Raw genomic sequence first — 12,864 nt, 5'->3', positions numbered from 1 at the left:
AAAAAGAAACAAACAAACAAAAGACACAGGCCATGACAGAAGCGGGCGTCACTGCAATTTCAGCTTGTAAGTCTACTCTTCATTTTCCACACAATTTAATGGATAGATGCACTTAAAGCGATGATTAACCTGTATCACTAGACAAGCAGTGCACACGGGTGTGATCCACGACCTGAGCCGCAGCAACAGGGCAGGACAGAATGTACTCACACTCACACGAGGCACCTCGAAGGGCAGGTGCACACAGAGAAAGCAGAACAGGTTTCCGGGGCTGGGGGAGGAGGCAGAGTGAACTGTTTCATGGGGACAGAACCTTTGCTGGGGACAATGAAAAGGGCTGGGTGCAGACAGTCGTGACAGTCACACACACTGGGAACATACCTAATACCACTGAATTCTAAGCCTAGATGTGGTTAAAGTGATATTATGTATATTTTCCCACAATTAAAATTTTAAAAGTCCTCGCCAACCTCCCGACCACCCCCAAATGAGACGAACAGGTATCAGCTGGGTGTGTGTTGCCGGGAGCATTCGCAGAGGAACCCACCCCCACAAGCTAGCAAGTGCTGGAGTCGGGACTTGATCCGCGAGACACTTCCTCCTGGGCCACCAGCTGCCTCCCCTGCACATCCAGCAGCCCAGCCGGGGCCTGCAGCTCTTCCCCACAAGAACACACCCCCGGCTCACCTTGGCAGCCTGCGACGCAGCGAGTTCTTCAGTGAGCTCTTCCAGGGCCTTGGCGTTGCGGCCACAGAGCACCAGCTTAGCGCCCGCAGCGTAGAAGACTCTGGCGCATTCTAGGGGAAGAAGGAATGAACTTGATGGCTGGGGAGACCCGGAGCCTTTCCTCCCTGGTGCAGCTGAGCTCCCACATGCCCAGCCTTTCAGAACACGTGTCCACTTCTGCACACACTCAGCACATGTGCTGCCCTGTGGACCGGGTATGCGGCCAGGAGTCGGCGCCCAGGGAGGAGGCGTCTGCTGCTGCCCAGGCAGGAGCCAGCCTCAGACCCTCCACAACCATCTTTAGCTCCCAACAGCACTGTGAGCATCAGCCCCACATCCAAACCTGAGGGAGCTCAGCGCGGCCGAGTGATGTGCCAGCGACGGTGACACCTGGTGGGCCGAGGCCCATGGCCATGTGACCCCATTTCCCAAGGCACTTCGACGCACAGGCATTTATCTGCTGGGGCTGCCCCCCGGCTCAGGGAAGTGCAGGGCACGGGACTCTGCTGAAAGGATGGGAGGCCGCCCCCCCCCCCCCCCGTGCTCAAGCCTGGGGACCGTTCCTCGGGGGAGGGCACAGCCGGGCAGGAAGTGCAGAGTCTAAAGCCCTGCGAGGCCGGGCAGCGACAAACGCGATTAAGAGTTGCTGTCTGCCGAGCGCCCGCAGCAGCAAGGACCCCTGAGGTGGCAGCATCCCGCCGAGTGGGAAGGAAGGGGACCGGACACCAGGCTCCTCTGGGCCCCGCAGCATCGCTGGTGACAAGGGACAGGGACGCAGACTGAGTCCCAGCAGGGGACAGTCCAAAGCTATTTGGGCACCTCTTCGGTCATTATTCTTTGGTGGCAAGAAAAGAGACAGCTCACGCGAGGGCAAAGCAAAAAGAGGATTCATCAGGAGGGCTCCAGGGCAGTTCAAAAACCAAGGAGGAGCTGAATGGTCAAGAAGAGGGGACCGGAGCGCAGTGCTGGCTGCCCAGGGTCCCTGGCGGCAGGAACCAGGCTCTCCCAATGAAGCCAGGCCCCTTCCCCACATCACCCCTGCCCGGCTTCTGTGCCAGATGGGAGGGCTGCAGACAGCTCTGGGCTCACATGGACGCCACGGCCAGATAAGAGGGGTCTTGGACCTGTTCCCTCCAATCTCTGGTGACAAGAACTAGGGAGGCACTGGGTCATGCACAGAACTGTGACCAGCCCGGTGGGGGCCACGTATGTCCCAGCGCTGATGGGGAGGGGCGGCGGGGTGGAGGGTGGAGGCAGGGTGAGCTCCTTGCTGGCCCTGCCCCCTGCAAGGCCTGGCCACTCAGCGCCCTGGAAGCTCGTGGCACAGCCTGCAGTCAGGAGAACAGTCATGTGTGAGGCTTCCTGAGATGGACTCAGACTCCCAAGAGCAGCCGGTTCTGTGACGCTAGAAGTCACAGCCTCTCTGCCGGTCACTGTCCTCTCCTGTAAATGCGGACAGGACAGCACTAGGACTGCACAAGCTAACGCAGACGTAGCACAGAAAAGGCACTAGACCAGCGTGGTTTCTGTCCTTCTACGCTGCCTTTTGAACTGTTCTAGAAGCTGGCTGATGAAAACTGAAACACGGGGCTTGAGGAGGCACAGGCGGCCCTCTCCCGAGGCCAGGTCTCCACAGCCACGGAGCCCCCTCGGTCCCGGGCTGGATCCCAAGGGTCCGGGTGCCCAAGGGGAGCCTGGGTGCCCCGAGCTTATGGGAGGGACGGTCCAGGGGTCCAGGCTGTGGCTTCCTCACCAGGAAGGGAGGCGGCAGTGGTGGGGCCCAGGTGGGGTCCCTCCCCGATGGAACATCAAAGCCAGGAGTGGGGAGTGCACTGCCCTTCAGGAATGGAGGGAGGGGGCTCCCTGGCTGGCAAAGCCCTCTTTCTATTCTGCGGCTCCTCCTTGGTGTCCCTGGGCCAGCGCCTCCCTGCCTGACCCAGAGGGAGTTTTCTGGAAGGAGGCTGAGTGGACTAAACCAGTGCTGTTTCAGCTCTGAAGACCTGCTGGTCTGTTTGCTGGCTCATCCTGACCAAGGATGACCCTGCTTGGCCGTGGTCTCATCGGATCCCAGCCCCTCCTGCCCGCCCGCCCTGCTGTGCCTCCTCCACGCCTCGGGGTCAGGGTGGGGTTGCGTTCCCAGGCCGGGTGACCACCACTCCCAGGGACAATGCATCTCTGCCCTGTTGGCCTCCTCACCCTGTCTCCTCCTGACCTGACAACACAAGGGACATTCTGCGAGGGGCCACTGACGGCCACAGACACGCAGACCCAGCTGGGGGACACACAGGTGTCACACGGTTTGTGGAAAACAAACGGTTGCCTGCGTCTGCTTAGCTCTGCTTCCTGGTAAAGCCAGAGGGGGACTGAAGTCTGTGCAGGGAGTGACAGACATGAGAACCACAGACTGGGAAGACTCCGTTTTCACTTCTTGAAGAAGCTGATAGGAGGAGGCAGGAGGGTCGGGGGAGAGTCAGTCCTAAGGAACCATCTCTCGGGCTCACGGGTCAGGACAGCCCTTCACGACCTCGGGCTTCAGTGGGCTGGCGTGAGCACTCGGGGGTCCTCCGTTTTACAAGGACAAGCCCCTGTAGCTTAAATGCACCACAACTTCCAGGCAGCCGACACGGCGGCCGAGCCCTGAGGGCAGCACGGAGTGTCCTCCTTGGCAGCCGTTTGGAGACGGAGGGGAGCGACACGGGCTCCTGTCCCCCAGGGGGGTTGCGGAGGCAGTGGGAGTAACACCCCGTACCCACACACGCACACACACGCACTCGCACACACAGGTACACACTGGAGCACTTGCCACGGCATTCGCATTGTAGAGCCTTCACAAAAGGCTTCTCTCTGCAACAGAGCAGTGGCTGCTGACACCGTATGTACAGCAGCTGAGCGAGGTCGGAGGACCGGCTGTGGCTCAGGGCCTGCAGATCCGATGACACACCCAGCTCACCCCCGGCGACCTCACCGAAGCACCACGGGTGCCCGAACGAGCCGCTGCCCCCAAAGCCTGCCCAGGGCCCTGCAGAAGAGGCCCCGTCTGCTCTCCCTGCCCCCGCACGGCCGTGCTGCTCAGGCTGGGGCCTGTCTGCAAGGCCCTCCCCGCTGGCCTGCCCCCTCCCCGGCGAGATAAGACATGGGCTGGATCTTGGCTTTGCACTTTCTGGCTACAAATCCAGGCCAGTCACACCTGCTCTGAGTCTCACCTCGGGGGACACAGTGAGGTGGGCCCAAGCAGCACAGATCAGGGTCCCTCCCCAGTCCCGCAGGCAGGGGACCCTGTCTCATGTCATCTGTCCCAGCACGTGGCCCAGGGCCTTGTACGTGGCAGGTGCTCGAGCCACGCTGGCTGAACCACCACCAACCAGGAGGCGCAGAGCACGGGTGCCCACTCAGGGCGCCTCTTGGCCTCTTCGCATGGAGCTGGGTGTAAGCATGGATTCTGACCCGCTGGCTCTCAGAACACTGCCGAGGTTGGCACACACATGGGAGGGGCTCCCACCTCGGGCATGGCTGGTGCTGACTCCAGGCTGGGTCCCAGCACATGGGCCTGGGACCCAGAAGCTCCATGTGTTCACCAAATTAGCACAGAGCTCAGCTGGGGACCCTGGTTAAGGAGCAGCTGAGGCGTCATCTATTCTGTTTACAGCCCCCCAGGGGACAGCTGGAGGCATGGCCCTGCGAAGGGAAGGTGTGGAGACACCAAAGCCACAGTCCGGGGCCGCAGCTGAATCCAGGAAGAGGCATGTCTTGTTTGGCCCTCACAGCTGGGAAAACATTTTTTAAATTGGTGTCTGTCCCGAAAAACTGGGAGCCTTCCAACAAGCTGCTGCCCCAGATGCACACGCAGCCTCCTCCCCGGCTTTGCCTCCAGCACTGGGGAAGGTCAGGGCCATTTCTCACTGCACCTCTTCTGTCAGGTGAGGATGGTGACAGTCTGGTTGCCCCGTCACCCACATGCCTCGCACATTCGCTCCTGCACTGGTCCCTGCACTGAGCTGCTCCTTGAGCCCTGGCCCCCTGCCGCCCCCGCCCCGCCTCCACAACCCACCTCGCCCCAGGCCCGACGTGGCGCCTGTGATGACCACCACGGCGTCCCGGATGTAGGCCTTCATGCGCAGCCACTGCAGCAACTTCAAGAGACTGAAGACCCCCACACAGCCGAACAGCAGGGGCAGGACGGCCGTGGAGGTGAGGAAGTCCATGACCCTCGCCTGCAGCAGACTCTTCCTGGAAGAACCAAAACCAGATACATCAGTGACAAGAGGGATGTGCCAAGCGTCCTCCCCAAGTCTGCAGGCCCCGATCTCTCTCGCGTGGACTTGAGCTCCGAGCCCGGCAACGTCTCTCCAGGCCCCGGGCTCCGTGCTGGTCATTCAGCACCGTGGAGCCGATTTTCTCTCCCTCTGCTCGGACAGGGGCAGGCAGCAGGCCCACGCCCGCCACGCCGCAGGGGCACGTCCACCCAGAGCCGGCAGAGGCCGCGTCCTGCGCAGGCCCGGCTCGGGGGGCCTGCCGGGAGGAGCCACACAGCCCTGCCCAGCCCCCTTCAGAAGTCTGCCTGCGGAGGTGAGCAAAGTCCCCGGCATCATTCCCACTCCTGGTCTTTGCAATGCTAGAAAAATGTTTCTAAAAGTGTTTCAGAAGGAGAAAGAAAACCATACTGGCCTCCTCCTCCCTGAGCCAACGGCCCTGGCCGTCTCCTCCACGGCCACAGGCCTCAGGCGAGCTGCCCTCTGGAAGCGGGCACAGACTCGGGCTGTGGCCCAGGCTCCCCCAGAGGTCACTGGGGAGCCACGGTCAACCGCTGAAGTCGGGAGGCCACAGAGTGTGTGTGCAAGTGTGTGGTCAGGTCTTAGGAAACACCCATCCCCTCCACAGCCGCCCTCAGCCCTGCCCGCCGCGCACCCAGAGCTGTGGCCAGCAGGGAGACGCGGGCTGAAGGGAGTGAGGGCGAGCTGCTGGGGAGCAGCGCGCGTGCCCCTCGGAAAGGCCCGGGCCCGCGGCACTGAGGCCCTCCTCGGGCAGGGAGAGGCTGGGAAGAAGAGCGGAGCCCCGCGAGCCGGCCTGAAGCCTCCAGTCACTCATCAGACCTGCAACCACACAAAGCCCTCACTTGCCTCCCGTGTGCTCAGCCACGTGTTCAAAAACATATTTCTGCTCCCTTTCCCAGGACAGCACCCACTCTGGATGCCAGGAAGCCAGGGGAGCGGAACCCCAGCGCAGACGCACCTGCGCCTGAGCGGCCCTGGTCCCGACATCCAGGCCTGGGAAGGGCCACCCTGACCTGAGCCAGAGGGCTCTGCTCCCACCTCAAGTGTCGCCCGAGCTTCATTCTCACCTGCCTTTCCAAACACACCTACAGTCCTGATCAACGCGAGAAACTAACAGTCTTGGACAAACATCTGCAAAAATGACTATTTCCCACCAACCTCCGTTGCCCTACTTCTGAGAAAACACGGCGCCTGCCCGTCAAGCGGACACGCCCCCCCAGCCCACACGCAGAAGTGGCTCTGAGGTGTCAAGCTCTTAGCAGGCGCCGCTGGCACCAGCCGCGCCCTCAACTGGACACTCAGGCCAGGCGAGTCCTAGGGCAGAGGAGAGGGCCCAGAGACCCTTTGCCTGGCACGTGGGAAGCCCTCAGAAAGGGGGAAGGTAGGCACCAGCGCCCCCTCCCCCGAGGACGGCAGGGTGACCTCTGGGGGCAGGAACGACGGCCAGTCTGTCAGCGTAGCTTGGCCACAAAAGTGTCACGACCGAGAGAGAAAACACAGGTAGGCCCCGAGACAGTTACAAGCTCAGAACTTTCATGTCATAAACTAAGGCGGGGGGTGCAGATACCAACCCAGGGGACGGCCGGGCAAGGAGAGCTCCACCCCCGCGGCGGTCCCAGGACCTGCGAGCACCCTGCCGGCCTGGATCGCTGGAGGCCCAGCCACGCCCAGGGGCCCGGGGAGGGGGTGCTGCTCGTGGGGGGACAGGCGCAGCCCCTGGGTCAGCGGCGGACACGCTCCACGGGCCGCTCCACGGGCTCCTGGAGACCGCGGCCCTGTGGAGTCTGCCCGCCTCAGACCCCGGGCTTCACTGAGCGGTCTGAGAGTCGAGCACCAGTTCACAGCCCGTTGCCTCCTGAAGTTCAGATGTTCCAGAGACCACCTGGAAAACACTCAGCAGCAGCACTGGGGTTACAGGACGGGCCCTTGGGGGCTCACTTCCTGACCCAGCCCCTTACTGGGCAGGGAGGGGCCTCAGCTCCACTGTGTGTGAGGCAGCTTGCTGGGAGTCCGATGAGTTAACACGTGGAAACATGCACGCAAGCCCCGGGCCCGGGGTCAGGGCTCAGGAGACAGCTGGACAAGCAAGCATTGTCACCACCCACAACTGAACAAAAGCCCAGAAATCAATGTCCCAGAAATCAGATTTCAAGGTAGTGGAAAGGGTCTCTGGTTTATGAAATAAAGGAAGCTCACTAAACACATAGTTCTGTAGTTATTTTTACACCTTCATAAACCCTTTGGTTTAACTAAATTAACGTACAGGGAAAAAGAGACCCCAACTTTGTCAGAGCTCAGAATCCCACAGCCCAACAATCTCCAAGGCCAACACGGCCAGGGGAGAGCAGACAAGGCCGCAGCGCCCGTCCACCCTTCTCACCCCGGGGGGGGGGGGGGGGGACTCCCGCTGGGGCAGCACGCCGATACACCATGCTTCCGCACGCCTGTTTAAAGCCCCCGGCATCAAGCTGACGTGAAGGAAAGAGAACCACACACCGTCTCATACGCGTCTGGTGCTCCTCAGGCGCCCAACACAACCTCACCAGCCAGCCCGGGTCTCCTGGCCCCGGGGGCCCCTCTGCTCGAGGCAAAGATGGTGCCAGGTTAAAGGGGTCCATCCTCGCCCACTTTCTGTAAGAAAAGCGCAGGTGCATTCAGTCTGGCACGTTCTTAAAGAATCAGAACAAACAGAAAATCAGAACCAGTGACGCGGGATGGTGGTGGCAGAAGCCCCCAGGGCCGTTTATTCGGAGTCAGCTTCAGCTTCAGTGCCAGCCCCCGACCCGGTGAAGCCGGTCAGACGGGCAATCCCAACTGTCTGTGGGTGCTTTTCAGATTCTGAAAACCCTCCACCTTTTACTGCAGCGCACGTGGCCACACCGGCGGCCCCGGGCCTCCCAGGGGCTCAGAGGCAGCTGAGCTGACTGCTTCTGGTCTCACCTGGCGGGCGGTGGAGGGGAGCAGGTCAAGACAGCCGGAGGGCAAGACCCGAAGCCACCCAGCCCTACAGCCTTGCTGGGGTGTCCGGGGGCCTCCCTCGTCTGAGAAAAGGGACAGCGCCAGAGCAGAGGAAGAGGCTGTGTCCTGACTGGCCATGTCTCCAGATCAGGAAGTAAATCTCCCACGTAAGGTCAAGGGGGCCGGTTTTTTGTAAATGGCATATGACATGTTTACAAATTTTGCATTTTATACCAAAATGCTTCTTAACTGCTGGTTGCAGAAATAACTAGGAAGACAAGATTGGTGGTTAAAGAAAGGGGGGCAGTGAGTGGGAAAGAGTCCTGCTCACACTTTCCCACCTTTGGAGGCGAGCGAGTGGAGCGAGGGCCACTCAGCTGCGTGGCACCCCAGCCAGAGCGGGACAGGCAGCCCCTCGGGTAAAGCCAGAGACCCTGGTCCAGGAGCATGGAGCACCCCGCCCACCAGGTACATCCACTCTCTCTGGACTGGGGGTGACGGGCAGCCTGACCGGACCCACAGGCGAGGTAGGGAGCTCGGCACTCAGCTCGCAGACTCGGCGCTCCCACCCCAGGGGACAGAGTGACAAAGGAGCAGGGGCCTTCCCGGGTGCCGACGTTCATGGGCTCTGGCTGTGACTTGGGATTCACCTGCGCTTGCTTCCTCCTGAGGCTCCTTAAAACCTCCAGCTAGAAAGTTAGAAACAAGTCTCTCATCAGGAGCTCAACTCTGAGCAGGCGGCACCCCTCCGCCGCCTGCTCCCCTCCACCCTTCAGCCCAGACTCGATCGTGCACCACACAGATGGAGTCTGTTCCCCAGCTCCCTTCTCCTCTCAAACAAGCATTAAAAATAAAATAAAATGAACCATCAGCAAAAACAGGTTGCTGGAATCTCCTCAGAAACCTCACACATAGAAATTAAACCCTTAACAGCCACACCTGGAAGTCAAAGGAAGGGATCTGAAAACCCTCCAAAGTCAAAAAACGGTAATGACTTCAGGTCTGTACGGATTTGTCACGAAACAATTTACCAGGCTGTGCACAAGGAGATCGGGCTGAAGGGCAGAGAGGGGTTCCAGCTGGCCAGCTGCCCAGGACGCTGAGGCCGGGGCAGGCCGGGCTTCACAGCAGCAAAAGCAGTCGGGGTCTGGTCCCCCGGCCCTCCACCTCCTGCATTCCATCACCAATGCCAGCTCCACACAGCTGTCCTACTAAAGGTGACCTCAGCTACGGGTCATGCTTATGACCCACATCTGAGAATACATCTGAAAATACGTATCACATTTCAGAAAGCAAAAGCAGAGGAAAGCCGCTCTTTCTTGGTCTCAAGTGTGCAAGAAGCGGCAGCCGAGGCCATCCTCAACTGAAAAGGAAAGACAGGACCCTACCTGAGACAGCAGCCACCTCCCAGCCGCAGGTCCTGGCACCGTGTCTTGTCTGGTCTTCTGACCTGGGACCGAGTGACTTGGACCGGAGGCCATAGGACACCTTCAGGTCAGCAGGCCGCTCTGGAATGCTGGCACAGGCCATGGACGAGGGGACTGTGGGGTATTTTCAGATGCCAGCCTCAGGGCCCCCCAGGTAAAGGCACACGGGCTGGCATTAGTGAAGATCGAAGCAAACGGAAGGCCTGAGAGTTTCAGACCGGCCCCTGAGCGTCCAGCCCGGGGAGAGCGACCGTGCGGAGCACGCACTGCTCCCCGTGAGATGCGGGCAGGTGCTGCGCGGGGCCCCGCTGGGAGGGCAAAGGTGGTGCCAGGCACAGCTCAAGACCCTGCAGCCGGGCCACTGATGCAGGCCTGGGCGCTGGAGGCTGACTGCTCGTTGTGGCCAAGGTCTCAGTTCCGCTGTTGAAAACAGCACTTAGGACGGCTACCCGGACGCCCGGTCACAAAACCACCGTGGTTTCTAATGTGCTTTAGCAGGTGAATTCAGAATTGCTGGGAGGCGCCAGAGGGACCCACCCGCTCTCCAGGCCCTGGCAGGAGGCGCAGCAGGAGGGCACCAAGTCGGCACGGGGAGCCGGGTTCAAGCCCCCGGCCGCGTCCTTGCTGCGTGACGCATGCAGATCTACTCTGTCTGCAACGAAGTGTCCTAATTTCAAAACGAGGATGATTATGCCAACAAGAAGCCGCATGGAAAGCGCTGTGTAGATGCTAACCCCTGAACAAACATGCTGCTGGCTCACAAACCGACGGGAAACAGGCAGTGCCAGAGAGGGCCTCAGAAAGGAGCCGAGCCAAGGCAGCCACACCGGCAGCTTTAAGGGCTGCTCATGTTCAAGTGTGTCTGATGAGAGGCCAGGCTACTCCTCTGTGCACCCCTCCCGTGCTGCAGACTCCAGGGCGCACTGCTCACCTACCAGGCACTGGCTGGGCCTGGGTTGCAGGGCGACACACCAAGGGACCACGTGGAGCTCACAACCTAGACGGACAGGCTGACAATCAACAAAGAAACATAAAAATTAAACAACTAGAACTGTGATAAGGTGGCCTGTCTAGAGGACGAGCCTCACCTGAAGCTGATTCAAAGTCAGAACTACCCAAACCAGCATGCTGGCCACATGGCACACGGCCCAGCTCAGGGCAGCTGCTCGTTTGTGACTCTTGAGTTTAGGTTGTTACCTTAAAAAAATCACATGGATCAGTATCAATAAGACAGTCGAGGTACCAAGGTAAACATGAAGCTGGGTCCATTGTGTTTAAAGGAGCTGCTGGAGCCCAAACCAGAGTAACTAACAGGAACTGCGCACAGGTGTCAGCTTCAGGAACTTTAGAATAAGACCCAGTTCTCAAGACTGAGCACAATTACCCACTATCTACTACAGAAGAGATTCATTTGACAAGTATTTACTGAGCACCTACTGTGTGTCAATTTCCCCAGGCTCTGCGGTACAGTGAACAAAACAGGAAATAGATCACTGTCCTCATGGAGATGTAACACCAATGGGAGAGACAAACAGTAAAAAAGAGAAGCAAATAAAATGCATGTCAGAAGGGTTCTAGGAAGACAATGGAGCAGGTGGCACCAGGCACCCATCTCCCCGCCCGCACAGGATTTCTCAGATGTAACTATTCTGAAGCTCTGGAGTCTGCTGAAGCCCGGCAAACTCTGGAGAGGCAGGGACGGTCAACTGTGGCCAGTTTCAGCTCCAAGCACAGGAGCAGCTCCCAGGGTCCACCCCAGGGCAGGCAGCCATGCACATGCCTGCAGGAACAAGCTGGGCAACAAGGAGCCTGTCCCCCGAGGTCGGGGCTCTGGGCTCTGACTGCGGCAGACGAGGAGGGGCAGCACTCGGGGAGAGGTGACTGCGGGGATTTAGAGGGCCGGTGCTGTTTACTCCCCTTCACTCTTCTCCTCCCCCCTTTTGGGTGCCAGTACTACAAGCAGGATACTTGAAAGCAGCTGAACGTGTGTGGAAAATGAGAAAGTGGCCACACACACCCAGGGAGAGGCACAGGCTCAGGAAGGACTTTAGAAGACCTCACACTTCTACATCAGGCTGATGCTTGGCACCAAGACAGCCTACCAAAAAGAAAAGAGAATGAACAAGAACAGTCACAAAAGCAGCAAACGCTGGAGAATGGAAAATCTGACATCCAGAGTTACGTTAGAGTCAAACGTCCAGTTTTCAATGAAAAAAGTCAAACAGCATACAAAGTAACAGGAACCACGGCCTATTCAAAGGAAAAATAAACAAAACAGAAATTGTCCCTGAAAAGATCGGAAGGCAGATGTACCTGACAAAGATAAAAAACAACTGCCTAACACGTTCAAAAAACTCAAGTAGAGAAAGTAGAGAACAATGTATGAAAAAAGGAAATACCAGTAATGAAACAAAAACCCTAAAAACAAACAAACAAAAACAAGTGGAAATATAAGTGCTGAAAAGAACAAAACTAAACTGAAACATTCACTAGAGGGACTGAAAGACAGATCTGAGCAGGCGGGAGACAGAATCAGTGAACCTGAAGACGGGACAAGGGCAGGGACTGAATCTACGGAGCGGGGGCAGGGAGGGAAGCCTGCAGCGCGAGGCTCTTGGAGACTAGCGTCTGCGCTGCAGGAGCCTCAAGAAGAGGAGAGAGAAAGGGGCAGAGAGAATACTTGAAGGAAAAGTAGCTGGAAAGTCCCCAGCCTCGATGAAAGACACAAATACCCACACCCAGAGAGAACCTCCATGAACTCCAGGTAACATGGACCCAAAGGGACCCACGCCCCGTTATGCTACAGCCAAACGTTCTCAAGGCAAAGCCAGGGACTCGTGAAGGCTGCAAGAGAGGCGTGGCCAGCCACGTACAAGAGTATCCACAGATTCCTCACACGGACGCTGGAGGACAGAAGACAATGGGCCACTATATTCCAAGGTGCTAAAAGAAAAAAGCTGTCAACCTAGAGAATCCTGTATCTGGCAAAACTGTCCTCCAAAAGTGAGGGAGAAACTAAGACGTTTCCAGACAAACAAAAGCTGAGAGGTTTGTTGGGGGAGGGTAGAGCTCAGTGGTAGAGCATGTGCTTACATGCTCAAAGTCCTGGGTTCAATCCCCAGTACCTCCATTAAAATAAGTAGGTAAATAAATAAACCTAATTACCTCCCAAAACAAAAATCAAGAAATAAAAATAAACAAAATGTTGATACTAATCAAAGCAATCTCCAGAGTCAATGCAATCTCTATCAAAATCTCAGTGATGTTTTTTGCAAAAGAAAACCATCCTAAAATTCATATGGATTCTCAAAGTTCCCTGAATAGTCAAAAGAATCTTGAAAAAGAAGAACAAACCTGGAAGACTCACTTCCTGGTATCAAAACTTAACTATAAAGCTACAATAGTCAAAACAGTGTGGTGCTGGCATAAAGACATTAGACCAGTGGAACAGAATAGAGAGCCCAGAAATAAACCCTCACATA

The 12,864-nt window shown here is 58.0% G+C and overlaps 1 protein-coding gene and 1 long non-coding RNA gene across 5 annotated transcripts in view; one reads left to right on the top strand and one right to left on the bottom strand.

Moving 5' to 3' along the window:
• The window catches only part of DHRS7B (dehydrogenase/reductase 7B), a 35,007-nt gene that overhangs the window by 5,847 nt on the left and 16,296 nt on the right, over nucleotides 1-12,864 (bottom strand). For 3 of the 4 annotated variants that reach the window (XR_004326738.1, XR_004326737.1, XM_032499055.1), the window contains exons 5-7: nucleotides 7,494-7,628; nucleotides 4,775-4,953; nucleotides 688-797 (exon numbers count right to left, since the gene is read on the bottom strand). Coding sequence is in view for 2 of the 4 variants with exons in the window: in XM_032499055.1 (XP_032354946.1) it covers nucleotides 688-797; nucleotides 4,775-4,953; nucleotides 7,494-7,628 (424 nt within the window). In the remaining 2 variants the exon portion in view is untranslated. The remainder of the gene's footprint in view (nucleotides 1-687; nucleotides 798-4,774; nucleotides 4,954-7,493; nucleotides 7,629-12,864) is intronic. The other variant, XM_032499056.1, reaches the window with a different exon arrangement.
• On the top strand, nucleotides 5,196-7,201 carry LOC116669350. The gene is made up of 2 exons (XR_004326746.1): nucleotides 5,196-5,292; nucleotides 5,897-7,201. It is a non-coding gene; the product is annotated as an uncharacterized LOC116669350 (long non-coding RNA).

The sequence above is a fragment of the Camelus ferus genome, chromosome 16 (assembly GCF_009834535.1).
Source record: "Camelus ferus isolate YT-003-E chromosome 16, BCGSAC_Cfer_1.0, whole genome shotgun sequence".
NCBI classification, from domain to species: domain Eukaryota; kingdom Metazoa; phylum Chordata; class Mammalia; order Artiodactyla; family Camelidae; genus Camelus; species Camelus ferus.
Note: the sequence above shows the minus strand (reverse complement) of the source record. Positions and strands in the feature narration are given on the sequence as shown.